This window comes from Ochotona princeps, chromosome 3 (genome assembly GCF_030435755.1).
Source record: "Ochotona princeps isolate mOchPri1 chromosome 3, mOchPri1.hap1, whole genome shotgun sequence".
NCBI lineage: Eukaryota > Metazoa > Chordata > Mammalia > Lagomorpha > Ochotonidae > Ochotona > Ochotona princeps.
The window spans coordinates 11,609,195-11,634,601 of NC_080834.1; the positions used below are offsets into that span (position 1 = coordinate 11,609,195).

Genomic DNA, 25,407 nt, shown 5'->3' on the forward strand with positions numbered 1-25,407 from the left:
TATAGACTCTCAACTTGTGAGTGAGACGAAAGACAAAGTGGTAGAAACCAGGGAGACTTAAGGATTTTGGTGTGTGAGATTTTACCTAGATGGATTTCCTGTTTTGAGGTAGGATTTCTTACTTCCAATGGCAAATGAAGATATGCATGGGAACTTAGGAGTCACATGATAGGCTTCACCAGATGTGAAACACACATAACATGCTCATGTGATCTAGGGTAAGGGAACTTACATACCTAGATCACAAAAATAATAACTGGGTAGAGACTCCATCAATTTATGTGGATGAGTGGTGACTAACCAGGGGTGGGGCAAAAAATAGGTGCTGAGGCCATGCTCTGATTTGGATTTTGAATGTCCCTAAAGGCCCATCCATGTGTTAAAGGTTTGGTCTCTAGGATGGTGCTAATGAGAGGTAGATCGGAACTCTTAGTTGAAGCCTAGTTGGAGGGCCTTAGGTTATTAAGGGAATGCCTTTGGAAGGTATTCTTTCAAGACGGTTGTCTAAATTGAGCTTGGCCCCACCTACTTTTTCAATCCCTAGTTTAAGATGAAATCACTTCTTCCATCCAATAAATACTTTCTGAATACAGTTTCTGTCAGTCTTTTTTTTTTTTTTTAAAGATTTATTTTTATTACAAAGTCAGATATACAGAGAGGAGGAGAGACAGAGAGGAAGATCTTCCATCCGATGTTTCACTCCCCAAGTGAGCCGCAACGGGCCGGTGCGCACCGATCCGATGCTGGGAACCAGGCACCTCTTCCGGGTCTCCCACGCGGGTGCAGGGTCCCAAAGCCCTGGGCTGTCCTCGATTGCTTTCCCAGGCCACAAGCAGGGAGCTGGATGGGAAGTGGAGCTGCCGGGATTAGAACCAGCGCCCATATGGGATCCCGGGGCGTTCAAGGCGAGGACTTTAGCCGCTAGGCCATGCCGCCGGGCCCGAGTTTCTGTCACTCTTACTAGAAAACAAAGTAATGAGACTGACGTCCTGGATTGAATTTCCAAAACTGTGAGTTAAGTGATTTTTTTTTATTTTTATCAAGCTGTCAAGAGCATTTCATTGCACAATGAAAATCTGATCAATTCAGGCATAATTAATATATGTTACAGTCATCACGATGTCCTAACTCAGAAACAGAGTATAAATTCCTCCTTCCCATGCACTCTGTCCCAGCGAGACCCCATGTAGCCTCAGTGGTGCTCATCCACATTATGAGAGCAGTCTGCTTTACTCAGCGTGCAAGCTCTGCGTGCCAGTCTCTGCTAGACACACCCTTACAGACACGCAGAGCTTTCCAGCTGTGCAGTCTTCCTTTATGCCAGCTAAGTTCCAATATACATATTGGATATATAGACAATAACAGTATGTAATCATCTGAAAAACTGTGTTGTTTGGAGATATTTTTACATTAATTTATTGTAAAGTTCTACCATGGTGATTGAGGAGCCATTTATTCCAGATCCAGGTTCATCTCAAACATGGTTTGTTAACATGGCTAATAATAACACTGACATTAGCCTGGCTGTTGACCGATAGCATCAAGCTTTGTTTATATCTTTATCAGACAAATGGTTAATAACCATATTGTACTATAGTTCCAGTGAGCCATGATTGTTTTAAAATTTACTATATATGACTGAAATGGAGATATTTTCATTTAATTATCATTTACAGCCCTTATATTTCTGGAGGAACTAACGGTCTTTTAAATTTTTATTTGTTGAACTCCTTAGAGAATCATTAAGCTTTTGACTATAATGTAAATTAAACAGGTACTAACAAGAAAGGACAGAAAAAGGGAAAAATGAGAAAAAAAGACAGAGAAACGCAGGAAGAGAAGGATTGTTCAAATATGTTAACCTGTTCTCCATATCAGAATTTACAAATCTTAAAACTCTTATACTGTATTACAACCAGCTGATCCAAAAAATTTACTTCATGGTTTTCATTTAGTCTTTGACATCAGACTAAAGAATAAAATTATTTTGTACTGATGCTGGTATTTCAACATGAAGAAACAATGAAGAGTTTTTCATTGCATATAATACCTGCATGACCTGTTGAGTATCTGGTACAGAGTCTATATATTTGCAAAACTGGTTAATACTGATGTTGCAATATTGAATTAAACATTATCTTCAAGCACGTAAGATGATTATGTCATCTGACAAGGCTTGTGGCCTGAATTTGCTTTGTTGCTTCTTTTTCAGAATTTATGGGAAAAATTTAATCCCAGTGCTGTAAAAAAAAAAGGCTACAAAAAGAAGTATTATGGGGTTCAAAGCTCTCTGTTTGGGAATATTTTGTGTAATCTTCATCTCTCATATTTATACACCTCTACCAGTCAACATTGAAGAAACCTGGAAGGTAATGGCCTTGGATACAATTGTTAAAACATGTACATTTATGGTAAGTCTTTTTTTCACTTGGAGATTATAGTACTTGATTGACTAAAATTCAGTGCTTATGAGCTTAACACTATTATTGCTTTAGAAGAATTGTTTGTTTATTTGTGACTAAATTAAATAACATAATAAATGGAATTTTCTAAATGTGTTTATATAAGAGAAAGAATTCTTGTTTTCTTGTTTTCTGTGAGTTTATGTCTAAATACAAAGTCTCTATAAATTTTATTGGCATTAAAGGATAAAATGACTGAAGGGAAAATTTAAAGAAAGGCTTATTTGAAGATTGACTTTCACTTGACTTTTCAGTGACAAAATAATTATCACATGTTATACAAAAAAGTTACTAATGCTTACAACTGTTTAATATCAACTTAAAACTCTCACTATTTCTATACATTCTGTCATCCATCTTTCAATGTACATTGCTAAGTCTTAGGACTTTTTTAAATTTTGAAAATGCAGAGTGATTTATGATTTCATACAAAAATAATTTCTCTGTAGTTAGAAGCTTACATTGTGGAATTGTCAGAATGTATACATATGTTTGTATACAGATTTCTATTTCTTTATATCTATCTATACCTGTACCAATATCTGCTTCCACCCACTGACCACTGCTCTGTAGTTTGTTCTATTAATTTAAAAATAAGTGAAGGCAGAAAAGAGCAACTCCGTACTGTTTTATGTAAAAGCTTGTACTTTCTGAAAAAGCAGTTTATTGCTAAAAAGATTCTTTGGTGTTAGTAACAAGAAGCTAAAAGAAGAAGGCAATGTAGCCATGGGGGAAGAGAAGAATTCCTGGTGTGAGAGGTGTTCTCTCACAGTACTGTACAGTAGGCAGTAGTTCCGTGAAACTATAATAAGCTGTGGCTGATGTCTGCCTAGTCTACATCAAAGGCTTCCCAGGAAGAGGTTGAGCTTCACTAAGTCCTTTTAGTTTGCACTCTAACCACTTCTAGAAGGACACTTTTTCCATAACAGTCGCTTTCACTAATGCTCATCCTCCTTGACTTACTGAGAGAATGTGTTAGTAAGCAAATGTAAGCTCCACAGAGAAACTGCTATGCTATGTTCCTTGACAGTTGATGTGTGTTTAAAACTCAGTGGATAATATTGATAACATTATAAATACATCTAGGTCTAAAATTTTACTTGGTTCACTTCAATGTATGCTCACTGTGGTTTATCTATAATAGGATTATGCACTGTATATATCTGATGTTGTGTATAGATTGTATTTTACTTCGAAAGAGATGTTAGTAAAAAACAGAGTATTTAAAGATTATCTTAGTATACTTAAGAGCTTTTGACTTTTTTTAGGAAAACAATTTTATTATTATCAGGACTTAATTTTCTGACTTTAGGTTGTTACACCAGTGGGAATAACTTATTTTATGTATTTTATTTTATGTTTTTAACCTATGGCAGGGAAGCGAAAAGGAAAATTCCTGGTAAAGTGACCTTGGAAAACAAAGTCAATAGTATGAAATATGCTATTTTTAAACCTAGAATTTGGTAGAAGAAATATGTCCAAACTTGGAAGCTTTATTTAACCCCTTATTATGTATTTTTAACATAAGAAATGAAGACACAAAAAAGCTATGCAAATTTAAAATGAGGCAGAAGAACAGTGGTTAGCTTTTTTTGTGTTTTTTTTTTCAGTCTTGTTTTGGCTTTTAATGTTTCTGCTGTGTTAATGAGAATACAATCTTTACTTATTGGTTTGACTTAGGTTTTTAAGTTTTGCAGTAGGATTGTAAATATATATCAAGGAGCATATGGGTACATGATATTTGACTTAAGAGTTTTCAATATTAGGGTGGGTTTATTGGAGTGTAAAGCTCATTTTCCATTAAATACATTTTGAATCCATAATAGGTATATCTGGACATAACTATAAGAGCATCTGTATTATATAATTCATCTTGAAATTATACTGTATTTTATGCCTTAATCATGTAACTAGCAAATTTTAAATTTAAATTTTGTATTTAAATTTTTTTGTATTTAAATTTTGTATTTATCTCTGCTTTTCATACTAATACAGATTTTTTTTTGTTGGTAAAAAAAAAAAAGAAATGAAGACACTAACAATAAGTACCTTACATTCTGAGACTAAAACATCACAGGTTTGAAGAACATGAAAGTTCCTGTTTGAATTGTTGTTCCAGTTTAAAAAAAAAATACTCAAATACCTAAAATACTCAAATACCTAAAATAATGCTAGAGATGAGGAACCAGACATTTGCCAAAAGCATGTGTTTTAAAAGGCAATTCATCAAAAGAGAAATTAAATTTAACTGATTGCAGAACTATTTACTACTTACAGGGAGCTTGTTTAATTATGTCTAATTAAATGATACTATTCAAGAGTTTCATTATTGAATGCTTAAATGTCTTTAAGAATTAGCACATCCCAGGCTCTCTTTGTCTCATAAAAGTTCTAATTTAAACTCCATTAAAACCCACTACATTGCGATGATAGTAGTGACCATGGCATAGCTCAAGGAACTGTGGTGCTGGGCGTGATTTGCCAGGATGTGATGATGTAACAGGCTGACCCAGAAAAGTGCCTATAGGTTTGGCTTGCACTTGTGCTAACCAAAACAGTTTCTCCATGTTCCGTATCAGTTAAGTTTACAAGGTGAATGTTTTCTGATACTATGTAAACACCTTGTATTTTCCAAGTAATTACAGTAATAAATGCTATTTAATTTATGTTGGGCCATGTGATTTTTAGGGTTTTTGTCTAAACTACCCAAGAGCCTGACACAAAAGTCTTAAGGAAGTTGATAAAAAAAATATGGAGTTTTCTTCAAATATAGGATTTATCACAGACACAGGAAAGGCATTGATGTTTCTGGAGAAGAAAATTCCGAAATTTAGGTCATTAATAGTGTATTCATATGATGCTTAAAATTTGGGTTAAACAAAATGAACTATAAAAAAGCATGACTATAAAAAAGGGCCTATAATATCTGGAAATTTTTCAAGTGAAATTTTATAATTAATACTATCAATAGTCAACAAAATTTCAGTACAGATATTTCTTGATAGTTTGAGTGGCAGAGGGAGAGAGGGAGAGAGAAAGGGAGAGACAGAGAGTTTTCCTAGCAGTTTATTCACCTGCAAGTTCCTGTAATGTGAGAGAAACTCAATCTTGATTTCTTGAATCGGTGTCAAGGACTCAAATACTTGAGCCATCATCTCTTGTCTCCCAAGGTGTATGTTAGCAGAAAGTTGGAATGTGGAAAAGACTTCAGGCTTCAGGTACTTTGATATGGGATGCTTTTGACTCAAGTAACTAACCTAAAATTCTGAATATTGAGATTTTTTTTCAAACAGTAAGGTTATGTAATATGAGCCTCATGGAATTATTTGGAAACATTTATGAACATTCTTGTTCCTTCATGTGTATTTTACTTCTCTTTAATTCCTTCTATTTTCCTTTCTCTTGATGTTGATGTTATTTACAGATCCCTATGCTTAGTTTTGTTAATTTTACTTGCTTTTGCAGGCCACATGTTTTGAAAACATAGGTATTATGCAATATGAGGAGTTTATTTCCATGATCTTCCATCTGGATTATACCCAGCCACAGTCAGATGAGTATGTCACGGTGATGGACACTGAGTTTCTTGACATCCCAGTCCGTCTGTACTTGCCAAAGAGAAAGTCAGAAACTGCAAGACGAGCTGTCATCTATGTCCATGGTGGTGCTTTCTGCTTTGGCAGTTTCAGTAAGTTTCTCATATAATGAAAAATTATAATTAGTTGTATGTTTTTCATATAGGAACATTTCTTTATAAGATTTTATTTTTTTTCACTTGAAAGAAATACGGGGCGAGAGACAGAACTTTGGAATCCATTTGGCTAGAATGGGCTGCTCCCAATCCTGGAGTCTGTAGGTTCTTCTGGATCTCTCACGTAGGGACAGGATCCAAAGGTTTGGACCATCCTCCACTGCTTTCCCAGGCCATTAGCACATAGCTTGATTGGAAGTGGAGCAGTTGGGACACAAACTGATACCCATAATGGATGCAGACGTCATAGGCAAAGGATTTGCCTAACACCACTGCTAATAGAGAAACTGTTTTTTGTAAATATACATGCTTATACATACCTGAACTTATGGACCCATAAGTATGGCCATAAATATAAGATACCTAATGAAAACTAAACATGAACATAAATATGTTTGAAAACATCATGAAGATTTTTGACTATAGTTTTGTGTTTGTCAGCATTTTAATTTCTGCTTTCATTTTGAATAAACATATCCATATAATAAAACAGTACATGAACAAGTTAGTTGCTATTAATTTTTCCGTAGGATCATAATCAACTATGTAAAGATTATCAAAATAAAATAATAATTAAGAAATAATGTATTCAGAAGTAGAGACACTTAAATGATACAGACATTTTAAAAGAGAAAATCAGAAACATATGCCACTAGTTTTTATAAAATAAAAATTGCATTTCCTAATAGCAATAAAATTAATGGTGGTTATTTAGAATTCAGTGGCTTAACTTTACTCTAAAAGGAAAAAAAACAACATTGAATCCTACACTACTAGACCCTTCCCATAAAGTGTATAGTGTCTACTTTCTTCTGATGATAATTCTAGAAGACATATACAGCAGAATCATAACAAAATCCTAAATACATTTATCCCTATAAAAATCGTAGAAAATGCCATTATAGAGTGCAACTAACATCCAGGCCACTGTTCTGTTTAAGTAAAATATAAAATTAAGCAAAGAAATGGAATTTAAGGAAACTTGAACAATTAAAAATGAACTTGAATAGTCACTCTCTTTTTCCATGTATCTCATTTGGGTCAAAATAGTATAATCTTGTAAATTCATACGTAATTTAGAAAGCTACACTTAATCAAAAATGCTGAAGTGGTTAGGCTGGAATTTTGGCCTTCTGGTTTTCTCCTACCCAGTTCTGACAATTAGCATGGAAGGAAACATAAATCAGTTACGGAGTGAATTTCTGTTCCTTGCTTGGTTTGGTTAGTACAGTTCTGAAAATAGAACTAGGTTACTTTTGGAAATCTATTTTATTAGCTACTCAAAGTCAATGGGATATGGAAGGTAGTGAGCAATACAAGAATGATAACCAGGGAAAGGTAGGAGACTAGGATGAAACAAGGCTTCTATTATATATGCTTAATTCTTTCTGAATTCCTTAAAGCAAAAAAAAAAAAAAAAAAGCAAAATATAAAACTAACTGGTTTCCAGTACTAACAATGATTGAGAAATTCAGCCCTTTGTTATGAAAGAGACACTTTCGTATGTTATGTTGTGAGAATCTCAAAACTCACTCTTACACCAACCTATTAATTTTATGATAATACTCATAGATGTGATAGAGTGACACAAAGACACGTAGTTGGAAAAGCAGTTCTAGGAGTAGGTAATATGATGCAGGAGAGACAAAGACCCTTGGGTTCATGACTGAGATGTAAATATTACACTGTAGAGAAGCATGGGTTCTGTACATCTCTCAGAGAACACTCACTAGCACTGTTTTCCTTTTTGAAGATTCTGGAAGAACCTGAGAAACTGATTTCTATAGCACATAACTAACAAGCAAGTGGAGATGAATCATCTTGTACAGCCAGTAAGATGCAAAGCCTGAATATAATGACTCAGAAATTTTAGAATCAGCTAGCAGGGCCTTTTTATGCATGTATTTATTTTTAATTGTTTTATGATTCAGTTCCGTAGACTCTAGATAGTGTAACATCCTCCCCATTGATTCCCTTCATACTGTTTCAGTAGGATAGTTCTTCACAAATGTTCGTAAGTATGCCATTCTGCTATTTAATTGTATCCTGACACTGCATGTATGGACACAGCAGAGATTTCAGCATCCAACTGTCAAGATATATTTAACAGTTTCACTGGAGTCCATCTTTGATTTGAAAGTAGAGATGCATACTACATTGTATCTTCAGATCACTGAGCCCCACTTGCAGAATTGCTGATTCTGGAGCCAGAGAATTTGCATTTCAAGTTAGTTTCTAGCCTCTGAGGCTGTTGGGCAGAACACCACAGTATTCTACCCAATGTTTGCTGTTTTTGGCTCAGTAGTCCTCCCTGTTCTTTTCCTGGATCTCCACTTCACTTAAAAAGAAAACAAACTCATATAATGACATGTTTTCCATATTTACTCTTAATGAATATCTTAGCTATCCTTCTGACCCCAAATTGCCTTTCTCTCCTTGTTTTAACTTTCAAAGCCCTTATTCTCTATTATCCTTGTGTTTCTGGTATCTGATTGTGTCTTTTGCAATACTGTCCCTGAGTTTGGGATCCAATCTAAACAATCAATTAAATATTTATATCTGGATGGATGACAGACTACAAACTACAAACTCGATATGACCAAAAACAGTTCACTTTATGTCCAAAATGACTTTAGGAAATGAGAACCCTCATCCATCAAAGCCAAAATCGGAATCTTTTGAATGTTCTTAGTAAGTGAAGAATTGTTTGCTAGTTTTTTATATTGTTTTTATTGCTTCTTAGCTCCCACACTCAATTATTATATTATATCCCATTTATTCTGAACATCTTGCTCTCATGTACACAATTTACTGCTTCATCGTTCATACACACCTCCTCCTGTGTTCTCATCTGCTTCTGGCTCAACTTTATTCTGTCTTCTACATGTAATGGCCTAGATCTTTCCAACATGCAAACTAGAAATAAGATTTGCTTCTTCTAATTTGTCAGACTCCTACAACCTCATTAACTATATTTCAACCCTTTAGCATGGAAACGTTAACCACTGCTTTTATTAACTTTCATGTTATCTGCCAATATTTCATTTCATTTTATTGCAATGATATTGTTACTTCTAGTTCCCTGAATACTTCATGCATTGCTGTTTTTCCCTTTAACTGTACTTTGTTTAGAATATCTTTGCTATGTTGACTCCAGGAAGTTACTGCTCTGTTACTTTCAGATAAAGCCTTGTTTGATTTATTTTTCCTTATTTCTTTTTTTGGTGTACATGCAATCTCTGCCTGTATTTCTATGGTTTGCAGATTTCAATCTCTCTTCCTTTCTTGCTTTTTTTTTTACTTAAGTTTTCTTATTCTCCTTCTCTGAAGTATGCTTGCACAAACTTGACCTTTTTGGTGTTTTTGGTGGTAGTTTTGAATTTTCAAGATATAAAGCTATTAGACTTACTAAAATGAAAAATGTCCTTCAAGTAGGAAGATGGGGACGTATTATAAAGCAGCAAAGCTATAATTGCATAGCAAAGATAAATGCTTCAGAGTAACCCCATCTTTATAAAAAAACTTTCTATGACTACTCTTTTGGAAAAAAAAGTTGCTTAGAAAATTAAGAAATCTAGGAAATTTTGGTTTTGCTGTTTTTTTTAATATAGTTCCTTGGTTATTATTTGTCAACCTTTACCCTAATATCTTCTTGCTTCTAACCTGCTCTTACAAGTGCCAATCAATAAATGTGAATGGAATAGGGGAAAATATGACAATATAGAGTATATCCTTAAATACTGTGTGATGTGGAACATTTTGAGATAATAACAAATAAAATTTCTTGATTTGGTTTTAGCTGTAAGATAAATCAAAATTTGTCAAGAGATAAAAATCAAGACAAAGATTTCAAATTTGATCATTGTGAGCATTAGAAATGATGATCAGGAGATTAGCATTATGGCACAGTTGCCTGAACAACCACTAGGGACATTTATTTCACCTAACAGTGTTTGTTAAGATAACATCTGCTCCACGCTTCCAGTTCAGTTCTCTCTAGTGTGCCTGAGAAGCAGCAAATGATGGCTGAAGTACTGGAGACTCTATCACCCGCACAGGAGGCCAAGATGGAGCTCTTGCTCTGCTTTGGGAGAGTGAATCAGTGGATGAAAAAATTCTCTCTCCCTCTCTCACTTTGACTTTGAAATAAATATTTTTTTTAAAAAAGTCTATGTGAAGGGTAGTATTCTTACAGCTTACATTTTACTCTTTATCTGAGTATTGATTTTCTTTCAGTTTACCAGCCCAACATTTAATAGAAATAACATTTCTAAAAGATTAATGACTTACTTTTTTCTTTTTCAGATTGTTATACACCAAATATTAAATTTGAAACAGTGGTAATATGCAAGAGAAGCCTTAGAAAGTGGAGAATAGTCACAATTTTAGAATTCCCTGAGTTTCTAAGCTCTTGTGTAAAAGTGAAAGTGGTAGCATATATCACTTAATTTGCTAAGGTTTTGGCTTGAACACTGGCAAATCAGATTGATGGATATCTAGGGGAGATGTGGTATGTGTATGTATGATGAGTATTGGGGTGGAGTAAATGCTGGTGCACCAAGCATGCCAAAACTCATGTGCACATGTTAGTCTTAAATTGGCTTGCCTGGGACACTTTCCAGATTTAATTGCTGTTCCTTAGCATCTGTCTTAACACCAAGGCTATTGGATGATTTCATGTAGTGGCATATTGAAAGGGAATGGAGATTTTGAGGAATCATGTGTCTAATCTCTGTTGCCTTAGGAAACCATCACATGCCATTCCAATTGCATTGTTACTTTAAACTAAGTCATGACTTAATGAATCTGTTTTAAGTTGAAAATAAGTCAAAATAGTAGTTAATACATGCATCTACCAAGCAACAGCAAGTATTCATCTATCTCACAACAAGTATTCACTTACAGTTAGGTCCTTAAGAGAGAATGTTACTGCATATTGCTAGCTTGGAAAAAGATCAAAATTCAAAACCTGAAATACAGACAAGAATGCCTAACACTTATGCAAAATGGTAAGATTAAAAAAAAGTCAAACTTTTAAGTAAAACATTACCTCTTAGTTTTCTGTTTCTCAATTTCCAATTCAACTGAAAGATTATACACAAAATTCAGATTAAAGGAAGTAGTGTTGATTCAGATCCCCTTGTCTGTGCACCTCCCCTCTCCACCCCTGCACCGATCTCCTGCCGTGATGGTGGGAACCAGAGATTCCCATGCTGTGTTTCTCCGTGTATGATTACAAGTGGTTCTCTTGCCCACTCCCCCCCCCCCAGCTTTTTTTTCAACACCAGGTTACTTTGACTTTAATTTTTTTTCATTTCAGGGCAGACGGCTTTTGACTTCCTGAATAGATGGACGGCGAAGAAATTAGATGCTGTCGTGGTAGCGGTGGAGTAAGAGAATGCCTTTCTTTGGCAATTATGACTTTTGCCTTCGTGGTTTTGATGCTGAGTTCAATCATATATGCTTCAAATATGATTTATTTTAAATATTCATATATTTTACACATTAACACTGTGACAATGAGTGGTCCTCAGAGGGGTCCAGTATCCCATATACTCCCATGTTTGTGAGAATGTCTTAGTTGCACACCAAGAGGAGTTTCTTTGAATTAGCTATTGCTCTAAAGATGTAAAATTAGAGAATTGTAAGTCTCTAATTATGTCACAATTGGACACAACAAAGTAAATCTAAAATTATGCATTTGATTTGCTGTTATATTTTTGATCAGTAAGAAAATGCTTAATTTCAGAATAATTCTTCTTTGAAATCATCTAGATGATAAAAATTGGGACTAAGCAAGAATTTTCAGCCTTGCTTAGGGAAAGTGAGTTCATACTTGGCATTTGGTCAGAAAAAAAACTTAAACCTGTACTTTTTAAAAATCCAAACTAGTATAGCTTTGATCTCTGAGCCATGTGATGATTCATCGTTCTCTGGAATAACATTGTTACGTCTGCATGTCCCCTAGTATGTAATAACAACAAAATGTTACACATTTCTTTTACAATAACACTTAGGAGGTTTAGTTTATAAGCTGTATTATTTATTTATATGATTTTAAGCTTTGGTGTATATGTTTTATTGTTTGCTTATCTAATTTTAAAGTTATTAAGGTTTAGAAATTGAAAAAAACTCAAGAATTAATCATTTAAAGAGAGCATTTGCTTTCATAGTCACAATATCATAGAGGTACCTAAAACTACTTCACTTGTTCAATATCACCAACTTATAGTATTAGGATATTCTTATTTTAACTTTTGTAACTTTTTGGGTAATCTACATATTATTTTAAATCCATTTCCAAACAGTAATGTATATTTTTTCCCAGCTCATCTTGTCCATTGAGTTCTTGCAATTTTTTTCATTTTTATCCTAAAATATCTAAATACATCACATTTTAGGTACTGGACTCCAACATATTTCAGGAATACATTAAACCTGTGTTACCAGGTATTTAAAAGAACTTCCTAGACATAGTTTATTATAAAATTCTAGGAATCCTACCATGAATACTTAGTACAAGTAGAAATATTTAAATTTTAGAGGGCTGAGAAAAATGAATGCTTTAGTTCTGAGAACAGGCCAATACAGTGTAACTTGGGTTTTACTTACACAAGTATACTGGGGAAACTATCTATATATAGATATCAAGATAATGGTATAATTTGCCTTACAAATGCATTTACTGGAAACAAATAAGCTCAGAATATTTAAATGTTATTTGCATTTTAGAGGCTTATTTTTGAACTCACTGCTAGACATTGCTAGTCTGTAGACTCTTTCTCTAAATGATCTTGAAGATACTACATTCAGCTAAAAAATGCTCTCAGATCTACTGCCTCCAAAGAAGACTCTTAGTGCTTTTTCCACAATGATTTTCTAAAATGTTCAGATCACCTTATACACTGAGAACTTGATGTATGTTGTAGAATACTTGTGATCCAAAATGCACCTGACCAAACTCATTTGCTTACAGTATTAGGGAGCATCATACCACTCCCATGAATTCTCTTATACAACATCTTTCCTGGACTTCAGATACAAGACTGAAAAACATTTCATTTTCAATTTAAGATGATAATCATGTGATAACCATAGAAAATGCATTGTTTTTGGAAGATAAAGTAGGAGCTGTTAGATTGCATTCATTTAGTGGTTGAGCACTGTCTAAACAGATGCAATGCTAATGTTTTCTTGTTCTTGGTTGAAGCTATCGACTAGCTCCTCAACACCACTTTCCCGCTCAGTTTGAAGACGTCCTAACTGTAGTCAAGTTTTTCCTTCAGCCTAAAATTCTTTCAAAATACAGAGTGGATCCTACTCGAATCTGTATTTCAGGAGATAGTTCTGGAGGCGCGTTGGCAGCAGCAGTGACCCAACAGGTAAATTATTTTTTCTCTTTTGGGTGGGAAGTAGAGCTGAAGCTTATTTTTTGTTTCCACACAAATGTTTAGTATTATATACCCAATTGTTAAAGACCATCCTTTCCCACCACCTTGCAAAGGAATTTAAATAAAATCTATTTCTGCATTCTCCTTTTCCATTGATTTATGTGTTTATTCCTATGTCAATACTATGCTGACTTCAACTGTACTTATTTATTTTTATTCTGTTTTTAAAGAGAATTGACTTTATGTTTCACAGGTACAATTCTAAGAAGGAACCACACCTCCCTCACTCTTCTCTTCTTCAGTCTTTCGTTTGATCTCTTCCTTCCTCCTCCTTCCCCTTCCTCCCTCCCTCTCTCTTCCTTCCTTCCTTCCTTCCTTCCTTCCTTCCTTTCTTCCTTCTTCCTTCCTTCCTTCCTTCCTTCTTTCTTCCTTCCTTCCTTCCTTCCTTCCTTCCTTCCTTCCTTCCTTCTTTCTTTCTCTCTTTCTCTTTCTTTTTGCAAAGACATAACCACAGGCTAAATTCACCACCAACTATATTATTCAACAAGTAAATGTAAGATGTGGGGAGCCATGCAGTTGGGTCAGATGGCATGGGTGTGTGATGAGCACCGCTCCTTGGTTAGCAGGGCTACGAGGAGTTTCTGGCTATGAGGCAGGGCCCGGCAGAATGTCTCTGGTCACCTCATTGCTGCCTCACCCCATTGTATGGACACTCAATCACCTCTCTGAGGTTTCATAGAATTCTCCTGAGGATGTTGGTTTTCTGCTAATGTGAAGCGATTCCTGTAACTGGAATGACACCTCAGATTGATCAATCATGGTATGATAAAAACATCTTTAGCAACGTAAGGCAATGACACACAGCTAAAATTATACAATAGTACAATTGAGCCCACAATGTCTCCAAACATCCTGTTATGTGCCCAGTTTTGTCCTGAAGTTTGCCCTAGTATAAGTAATGTTTTCCTTAAGAAATGGCTTGATAATATCTTGGAACAGATGGCAATCATGGAGATACAAAGAATTTGTTTACCATGCTCCTCGAACTGTTACAACACATGATATGATGCATTTTAGTTTCTCACCACAGAAAGCAAAAAGTATATGGGGCATCTTCTAAAGGGAAACAAACGTGAACCCCCTCAAAATGGCTTAAAATCTCAATCCTATGCTGGCACTTATATTTAGGGAAAGAAAACAGTTTATAAAAACTTCTACCTTATATTGGCACTCTTATTTAGGGAAAGAAAACAGTTTATAAAGATAAAAGGAAGTTTCTTGTTAAGGCCCTCTGTTTGTAGATTGGCTGAGTTGCCTTAATCCCTTTCACTGCCCTTTAACAAAAGAACAAAAAACAATTGAATCAGCACAAGGCGAAGGTGATGGTAATTTATGGTTGATTTGATTATAAGATTTAGCAAAGAATCTATGTTATATGCTTTTATAAAATCCTTTCATTTATGATCTTTTATTCTGTACTTTTAATATTTTAAGTAATATTAGTTAGTTTGTGTTTAGTAAAAATTGATTTTGAGTATAAGTAAACCACTTGTCACTATGTAACTGCATACGCTGCCAACCATGGAGTTCCTGGCTTCAGCCAGGTGACTGCAGGTTTCAATGAGTAATGGTTTGTTGTAAATGTTTTCTTTGAAGTAAAATAATATTTTTTTAGAATTATTTTTTGTATTCTCTTAATCATGAAGTAAAATTGAAACAATTGGATATTGTGCAAAATCTTGTGATGATTTGTGTATAAATAAAGAAGGCAACTTTTCTGAGTTGTCCAATATTAGCATCATGCCATAGTGGTCCACGCATTATCTCTTCTTCATATCGTCTCACTGATGCACGCATTCTTTGCAAGCTCTCGAGTCAGCTGGAGCTGGCCTCTGGCAATAAGAAGTTCACAGTTTCGTAAGAGTATGAACAAATGCTAAAAACAATGAGCATATCAGAAATATATCCATCTTATTCATAGATGTTTTTGTATTCTATATTAACTGCCATGTGTTAGAGAAAGTATGATGTTTGTGTTCTCAGTACTTCTCTTTTAATCAAGAGGAGTGGTTTTCAGTTCCAGTTGCATACATTTTGTTGCAAAAGATAGGACTTTTTGTTGTTGTTGTGTTTTTGGATGAGTAATATTCCATGGTGTGTGTTGTGTGTGTGTGTGTACACATATATTTTTCATCTCATCATCATTTGATGGACATCAGGGTTGATTTCACATTTTAAATTTATGAATCGAGCTGTTACAAACTTGGGATACAGATAATTTTTCCATATGCTGATTTCATTTCGTTTGCATAAATGCCCAGGAGTGGGATGGCTTGGCTTTATGGTAGTTTTATTTTAAGAAATCTGAGTAATGTCTATATTGTCTTCCAATTCAATAACGTAAGGCAATTTTAATTTTGGCACTTTGAATATATTCTAAGTTTATTAATTCACTGACTAGAGCATCCAATACAGCATTGAATATGATGGATTTGCTTTGATCAGGGTGGAAAATTATTTTATTATTTCATTAGTATTACTAATTGCCAGATTTTCATAGTTATGTCAGGTTTTATCATTGCTATCTCTAATTTTCTAATAGTCTTTCCATAAATTGGCATTAAATTTGTCTAATGTTGTTAATGAGATGTTCAAGCAAGTTTACTATTTTTTATGTTCATTTCCTTTCAAATGTTAAATTATTTCTCCATTTTAGTCAAAAGCCCATCTACTCATAGTGGATTACATTTTTGATATATTGCTAGTTTTAATTTGCTACAACTTTTTATGGATTTTGTTTTTGATAGATTGCAAGTTGATGTCATCATTTTAGCTCTTCATCAGATTTTCATAGAAGTAACATTCTACCGTCACTAACTATTTTAGAAGCATCTCAACTCCTGTATTTTTTTCTCTTGACAATGTTATTGTGATATAATTGACAAGTGAAATTGTGCCTATTGAAGTTGTACAATGTGGGGTTTTGATGTACGTGAACATGAATTGGTAACTGCAAATAAGCTTACTAACATATCTATCACCTCACATCACTACCAGTTTTTCTTATTTGGTGGAAACACTTAAGTTCTACTCTTTAATTATAAATTTCAAGTAGGCAACACAATGCTATTCACTGTAGTCTCCCTGATGTGTATTAGATTTCCAAATCTTACTCACTCTGCATTAACTGAACTTCGTGCGTTCTGGCCAGCCTATCTCCATTTCCCCTCTCCAATCCTATGTTTGACACTTTTTATATTCTCTGTGTCAGTGTTAGTATGCTAAATTCATCTGTCTGCGCATGTGTTCTTTCATTATAGTCTTTATGTTTTAAATCCTCCAACTTTATCCGTTTTGTCACGAATGACAATAGTTATTTCTAAAGGCTGAATAATACTTCTTTCTCTGTAGGACTACACATACATCTCCTTAGGCATATCAGATTTTCTTTCATTAACAGACATTTACATTTTTTTAAGAATCGTGGCTGTTGTGCTATAATGAATATGCAAGTGCAAATATCTCTTAATATTACTCATTTTATTATCTTTGGATGATACACATAGAAATGGACATATTGCCAGAAATGAAATCTATGGGTCTTATGTTACTTATGTATTTATTTCTTCAGCAGCCTGCTTAAGGTTTCCATTATTGCTGCACTAATTAACATTCCCACCAGCAACATATAAAGTGTCACCTCTGTTTATGTCATTGGCAACACTTGGTCTCTGAGGTGTTTTTGCTAAAATAAAAAAAAAAATACTCTAAAAGACATACATGATTTCTCCCTATGATTTTTAACTAGCATTTATCTGATGGTCACTGACACTGAACATTTTCTCACATTCATGTTCAACATGTTGAACATTATTCTTTTGAAAAATACTGTTTAGTTATATTATCTCACTTCCCACCATTGAGTTCAATTCTTTATATGTTTTGAATATCAATTCCTTATCAGATGGATGATTGGTAAATACTTTTCCTTTTCTTAAGGCTGACAACTCTGTTGATTTTCTCTTTCATTGCATAGAACTACTTACTTTGGTGACATCTTGTGTTTCTTTTTCTGTTTTGTTGCATGTTTCCTTGGAGTTACATAAAAAAAAATATTGCCTAAACTAATGTCAGGAAGATTCCCCTTTGTTTTCTTCCAGTATTTTGCAGCTTCAAATGTGAAGTTGTTTTTTGTTTGTTTTGTTTTGTTTTTTAAAGATTTATTTTATTTTTATTGGAAAGGCAGATATACAGAGAAGAGGAAAGACAGAGAAGAAGATCTTCCATCTGATGGTTCACTCCCCAAGTGGCTGCAACATCTGGAGCTGAGCCAATCCTAAGCCAGGAGCCAGGAACCTCTTCTGGGTCTCCCATGCGGGTGCAGTGTCCCAAGGCTTTGGGCCATCCTCAACTGCTATCCCAGGCCACAAGCAGGGAGCAGGATGGGAAGCTGCCAGGATTAGAACCTGCACCCAAATGGGATCCCAGCTCAGTCAAGGCAAGGACTTTAGCCACTATGCTATTGTGCTGGGTCCCAAATGTGAAGTTTTAAAATTTTATGTTTTTAATCTTTTAAAATTGATATTTGTAAATGTATATACATTTTCCCCAGTTATATTTACTTTTCAAATTGTCTTTATTTTACTTGAAAGATAAATAGTTACAAATTGCCAGAGAATTTTGCTCTGTTGGTTCCTTCTACAAATTTATGCAGCTGCAGCAGCAGCTAAGACCTCAATATTCTTGGCCCACAGAGGTAATAAAGACCCAATAATATGACCCATGATCTGCAACCTGCCAGTTCACACATTAGCAAGAATCTGGATTACGAGTGGAAGTGGAACTCACAACACACTCACATGTGGGATCCAGGCGTCAGGATAGCACACCGTAATCCAACCAGCTCCACCCCAGTCCTCTTTGGGTTTACAGTTCTACGTACAATTTCCAAGGAATTAAAAAAAATCATTGCCAAAAAACAAATTTGAAAACTGTTAACTAATTTCCGAGGTCTCTTTCAACCTGATTTAATTTGCCATGTCTTTTAATTTGAAAGATCGTATTGGAGTAGAGTGGTGTGGTAGAAAGGTTAAATTCAACAGTTCCTTGCTTTAACATTATTTTCGTAAATGCTCTCTGAAGTTGCAGAGCAGCCTGATCTTAAATTTTGTCTGAAACTGGTTTTGTTAGTATAGATTTTGAAAACTATCTGTTACTCAATAATAATCAGGCATCATATTGACACACCTATAATTTCTCCTGGCACATTTGATACATGTGGTTATCTTTGTTAATGAATGAAGCATAATTATAATAATTAGGTTCCCATAAATAACTATAAAGATGGGAAGACATACCTTATAGCTTTCCAATAGGTTTGTCCTAAGTATTAACGAAGGCACCAAAAAGAAAAATAACTCTTGGTGTATATCAGAACTTGGTAAAAGGAAAGTCATTTCCTTTATCTTTTGCTATTTGGAACATCATGATTCTAAGCTTTCAGAACTTTTACCAAGATCACACTTGGATCAAAGCCTTTTTTCCTTTCATTGTACCAGGTTTGAGTCACTTTGTAATGAATATATAGCTTTATTTCATAGTTTAATGTTTCACAGGTTCATGATTGGTTAACAATTTGTAATAGGTTTATTGCCTGAAAACTCCGGTGTCAGAAAAAATTTCACTGCTGATCCATGTTTTTTGTGGACTCTGTAAAGCCACATTGATTAGTTTGTCATGTATGCCATTCTCTGCTATTTCTTACCTTTAGTTCTGATTTGTTTGTTGAAGGCTCTAAAATCTGAAACTTTCCCGGAACACTGTCCTGAGACACTCACATTGATTTCTCCAGCGGGTGCTCTCGTTATCCAGCATCTTCTTAAAACAAATCGTCCTCTGTCTCCTTGATGTTACCCCTAACAGTTTATTCATTCCTATAGCATACTGTTTAAGCTATTATTTGCTGTATACGCCCATCCTCAACTAGGCTGTAAGTGCTTGAAGTCTGAGGTGTGTATGTCTCTGAATTTTCAAATTCTGGCACCACATCTATATTCCTTGTTCCCTCCTCCTTCACCCATCAAAGAATCTGAGTCTTTTACTTCAAGTTCTTCGATTTCTTTTTTTTTTTCTGATTAGCAACTTTCTTTAACCTGGATCTTTATATAATGACACAATCCCACAGATTATTCCTAATGTGTGTCTGGAGCACATTTAGATAACACATATAGACATTGTTCTTGCACTCCCACTGAACCAGTAGTAAATGATCACTCATTTTTGGAAGCATGTGTATTTTGTTTATCTATTTGACCGAGAAGGGTGTGGATGGTTTCATCTCATACCTGACCTGTTTACATAGTCACAGCTTGCTTCTGGTCCAAGAAAAGAAGACAAGTCTGAAAATGCAGGTGCATGAATTCTGTGCCACAGCCTTATACACAGATAAGTTGCTAAGTTGCTTGTGCAGATACCATATCTGCATTTTCAAACAAAGCTGAAACTGAAGGAATATTTCCCGTGTTGTTCTTGCCATACTATTCATAGACAGTTCTGAAAGCACTGGACTTCTTGTACATGTCATTTTGGCAATAAGTACAGTTAGTGTTTATTAGTTTTAGTATATGCCCATAATTGTACTTTAAGTGCTCCCTAATCAACACAAAACCATAGGCTGCATTTATTCATTTTTTATCAACTTTTGAGATCACAAAATTGAGATTTTTATGTTGCTAAATAACTTGCTCAAATTCAGAGGGTTAAAAAATGTCATAAAATGTTACAAAGCAATGATCACCGGACAATATTCATTTTAGGCTATCCTTTCCTTATTGATTGGGTGTTTCACTTCGATTTGAAATTAGCATTTGATTGCTGTATCCTGTGTCACTGTCCCACCTGCAGCCCCTAGAATAAGAGGTGGGAGTTTTGAGGAACAAATAAGGAATAGGAAAGAACAGGAGAAATCCACGAGAAAGAGAGCAGGCTGATCATCTAGAGGGGTTTAGCGTTAGATTGGGCTATGTGTCCCAGGAAGAAGCCAAAGGCATTCCCTTACTCAGATTTTTTCTTGGTGGCTCATTGTTTATCCAGATACTCACTAATAAAGTGTTTATGGATGGAATTGGGTGTGGAGAGGTGCCAGGACAATTGATGGGTAGGATAATTAGTGGGTTAGCAGTCACAACTGTTGTAATGTTGGGTGTTCTGAATTGAAAATAACAGATACTTCAAGTTTGGTGAATAAATATTATCTATGGTTAATGGTCTGCTTGATGTGGATGTGAAAGAATCTGAATAGCACATCCAATCCAGAAGGCTGGATGGTAGTATCCCCCATCCCTTGTCAACCTGTGCCTGTATTGAAAAAGGTGGTGGAGGTTAATAGGCTTAGTATAGGAACATCAGTATAGTTTTTGGCATGGGGAACCAACTAATGTCAAGTACGTCTTATGCTTTTGTGGTGGTCTCATTTGGACAACGTAAAGCGATTTACCAACTCCCTTCGTTGCCACAGAGTGGGCTTTATAGAAAGCGTAGATACATACAACTGATTTTTGCCTTGAATTTGCTTGGAAACAGTTCAGGCCTCTCTATGTAGGAAACAAAGTCATTGAGCACCTCTTCTTTAACTTTTAACAACTTTCTCTCAGCATCCCACTCAAGTTAAGATAAAGAAACTGATGTAAGTGAAAAGGCTGCTGTACCACATATCACTCCAGGGTTTTTGCTTTTATAATTTTGTGACAACCGCCTCCAATGCTATACATTTAACAAGAACCTAGTTGGGAGTTAGATTTGGGTACTGAAAACTGATATTATAATGTGGGATATTGACCATTGATATTATTGTCACCAAGAGATTCATTTATTGATGCTAAGAAGCAGATTATCCTCTTGTCTATGTATGTCATAGAAAAAAAAGGTGTGTGTCATGTTGAAAAGTCTAAAATGGAGTGCCTGTTTAATGTAGCAGTTAAGGTGCAGGTGCGGGTTAGAGACTATTTCTTCTTTCCAGAGCTTTCCACTTGGAGCAGCAGTACCTATTTTCCTTTGCCTGGATGACATTGCTGCGTGTGCATCTTTTGGTGACAACTGCTCCTGTAAAATTAATTCAAAGTTTTCCCTTGCAGTCTACAGGGCCAGAGGTATGGCTTTAACGTGCCCTGCATCTCTGCAGATGTACAGGGGCTCCCTCTCAAAGAGCCCACAGGTGTCCCTTGTGCAGCTAAGAATCCTGGTTTTTTTTTTTTTCAGTTTTCTGTTTTTGTTTTCCAAATAGTTCACCATTCTCCTATAATATAAGTCACTTAAATATGGGCATTTCCCCCCCATTTTGTCCAAATTTTGCATTTTCATGTTTCTTGAATTTATAATATATTGTTGAAGGATTTGCCTAGTGATCAAAATGCTATTTTAAAAGTTATAATTTTTAAAATAAATATTTCAAGATCTAAACTATTTTTAAATTGACAAAATATTAAATGTTGCTATTTTTAGGACTAAAAATAAAAATAATACTAATTAATAATTAATTGTACATATTAAGATTAGTTTCAGTGAAAAAAGTTACAAAACGAATGTCACCATATCATCAATTTCCTCAGGAATATATCAAGGATCAAATTATTTCCACTGTATTTCTCTCTCTTCTTTTCACTTTTCTTTCTCTGTATCTGCCTTTCCTTCTCATCATTCTTATTTTCTTTCTTTCTCACAAACTCTTCCAAAAAACTCTAGTGTTGAAAATTACTTAAAAGTTTTTCTTGCCAGTGAAAGATATCATAAATACTGCAGAAATAATTATAGTTTATGACACCAATTTATGTAGATTGATTTACTTCAGTTTTGCTACATAAGCGATTGAAATTCTTCTCTTGGTATTGTAGAAGCATTTGCTTTGATATATATACACATACGTACACATATACATATATAATCATATATAGATATCATTATATATGATACATGTCATATATATGACATATTGTATATGATATGAATATTGTGTATACATATGCACACAAGGTATATTATATGTGTATTATATACATTTTAGGTGCAGAATGATCCTGGAATAAAACATAAAATCAAGATGCAAGCTTTACTTTACCCTGCCTTACAAGCAATTGAGTCTTACTTGCCTTCTCACCGAGAAAATGAGCATGGTATAATTCTGACACGGGAAACGGCCATCAAGCTCATCAGTTTGTATTTCACCAAAGATGAAGCACTTCCCAAGGCAATCAGAAGAAATCAATACATGCCACTGGAATCCAAGCATCTGTTTAAGTTTGTTAACTGGAGCATTCTTCTTCCTGAGAAGTACAGAAAGGACCACATTTACACAGAACCTATTCTTGGACAAGCTAGTTTTTCACTGCCAGCGCTTATGGATAGCAGAGCATCACCTCTGCTGGCCAAAGATTCCCAGTTACAGAAGTTGCCACTAACCTATCTTCTTACCTGTCAACATGACCTCATAAGAGATGATGGGCTTATGTATGTTTCAAGACTTCGAAATGTTGGGGTACAAGTTGCTCATGACCATATTGAAAATGGAATCCATGGTGCTTTATCATATATGACATCACCATTTTATTTACATCTAGGTCTGAAGATAAGAGACAAGTATATCAGTTGGTTGGATAAAAACTTATAAAGATATATGAATACATATGTCTCAGGGAGTTGTAATTTGTGACTCTAGCCTCATTGCAAAGAGCAATGTAATTTGTAGTGTCTAAATGTACATGTGAATCAATATTTGTATATTTTTGAAATAGCCATTAAATGGTTTCTGTGTAATTTGTTTAAGTTACACTTACTTATAGTTTATTATGTTCATATTTGTTCTACATGCAATGATTAAGAATGGTTATTACAAAATTAGGGAAGATGGTTTCAAGAGAGACACAGAACGTATAATAGTAATGGACAGGAAAAGGATATTAATGAGGGAAAAAACTACTGCTAAATATATGTGGACCGTAAGAAGGATATGGGTCCTGTCATATCTCAAATTAATGCAAGTTGAAATGAACATAAGTTTATCTTGATAGAAAATTTGGAGATTCATAAATCCAAGGGGGTCTTCAAATGCACCAGAAAATGGGTATTGTGATAAAGCTGTGCATAGTTTGCAAATTTTTTTGCTTCCTACTTTTAATTGCATTTTTCACAAGATTCTGAAGTTTTTTTTTTCATATTTGTTTCTCATGACTGCTAAAACAAATTATCACAGCATTTGATTTTTGTAGGGGGTACAGGCTTATTTCATGATGTGTAATTGTCATCATAAGCTATTTCTTGAATATGTATACTACATACAAACAATGACGATGTCTTGAACATTTACACCGTGTGTGTTTGTGGGACCTAGACAATTCATCTCAGTTGTGGTCTGCAATATGACATTCATAAAGACACTCATCTTATTTTGTAAAAGCTCTCAATAACATTGGAAATGTTTGTTTGTCCTACTGAGATTTACAATTTGAAGCACTTTGTGAATTTCCTGTATTTTTCAACGAATTTTTAAACTACACATTCTGTATGTAGAAGTTCAACAAGATATGTTTGTTTATGTTTACTGTCTGCCTAGCAACATAGTAAGACTTTGGATTTGCTACAACTTGCAGAAAGCTTGCACCATCCAATTGGCTTGGCAGAGTCTTTGCACTTCTGCTAAGTAGAATTATTTCTTGCTTGCCTGTGAAATAATAAACTGAGCTATGGAATTTGTATTTAGAAAATCAAATAAAATTTTCTGATGTCATTTAAAACCCATCTATGTTGATTTAGTTGTTTGTTGTGTGTGTGTTTTGTATTCCATTATCTTTAGTCATCACTTATTCTGAAACTCTTGATAATATGTACATTTGAATTAGATTTTTGTAATTCTTTTTTTTAGACATCAGCAATAGTATTTTGATATAACCAAATCCCTCTTGGCATTTGACAGTGTTTTTCATACAATTAAAATAATCTGATCAATTGTTGCCTATAGAAAATAAGGGATAAATTCTTTCATATATATCCAGGAGACCCCAGTAGAAATACCACGGTCCCCAAATTTGGAGCTTTTGAAGTTTTAGATGCCTGTCAGAGATGCCAAGAAGGCATAAAATATGTGATTGAAATAGAATCTTTCATATAATAAAATATAGATGGTAATTAATTGAATTAAAACCACTTAAAAGGACATAATAAAACAACATGTGTCTTTAAAACTTTGTTGCTTTAACAGAGGGCTAGATTTTAATCCCACGTATCAATAACAATAAATATTTAGGGAAATGCTGTAAATGATACTGTAAGGACTATAATTATATCACACACAAATTTGTTACAATCATCATCAAGAACACATTTTTATGCTGTAACCATTTTCAATCAATATTAAAGCTAGCACATAGAACAGATGGGTTCATCTCACACCTTGAAACAATGTAACAGTGTTTTAAATTTGAATTTTATACTAATTTAGCTTTGATATTAACATCATATTTTTAGAGACCACTTTAAGAATCATATTTAATTGTGTACTAACATTGTCCATAGAGTACAAGAGGCTAGGTACTCTTCTATGAGACAGAGAAACAAGCACTAGTAATGAGAGGCAGAGAGAGAAAGAAGAGCAGGTTAGAGAAAGAGCAGAGAAGAGAGAGAGGGAACAAGCAAAGAGAAGGCGCTTCTTTATAGGCACAAGGTGGGCATAGGGAGTTCGGGCCATAACCAGAAAGAGCATGTTTTAGTTCTTTAATGAGGTCAAAAGGCAAATCTAGCGTTCCCTCCTCTGGAA

General features: G+C 34.6%; 1 protein-coding gene across 1 annotated transcript; it reads left to right on the plus strand.

Annotated features, from left to right (window-relative positions):
* Positions 1-2,273: 2,273 nt before the first annotated feature.
* AADACL2 (arylacetamide deacetylase like 2) lies at positions 2,274-23,293 on the plus strand. Its single transcript, XM_004598094.2, has 5 exons — positions 2,274-2,411; positions 5,928-6,150; positions 11,534-11,603; positions 13,424-13,595; positions 22,663-23,293. Exons 1-5 carry the CDS (start codon positions 2,274-2,276, stop codon positions 23,263-23,265), a joined length of 1,206 nt encoding a protein of 401 aa, XP_004598151.2. The 3' UTR covers positions 23,266-23,293.
* Positions 23,294-25,407: the final 2,114 nt, after the last annotated feature.

What these genes read in the sequence shown, in the direction of transcription:
- AADACL2 (XM_004598094.2), top strand. Translation starts at nt 2,274, where the DNA reads ATGGGGTTCAAAGCTCTCTGTTTGGGAATATTTTGTGTAATCTTCATC. An exon ending in TTTCTGCTTTGGCAGTTTCA is followed by an intron (nt 6,151 to 11,533) that starts GTAAGTTTCTCA and finishes TTTTCATTTCAG; the next exon opens with GGCAGACGGCTTTTGACTTC. An exon ending in GCTGTCGTGGTAGCGGTGGA is followed by an intron (nt 11,604 to 13,423) that starts GTAAGAGAATGC and finishes TCTTGGTTGAAG; the next exon opens with CTATCGACTAGCTCCTCAAC.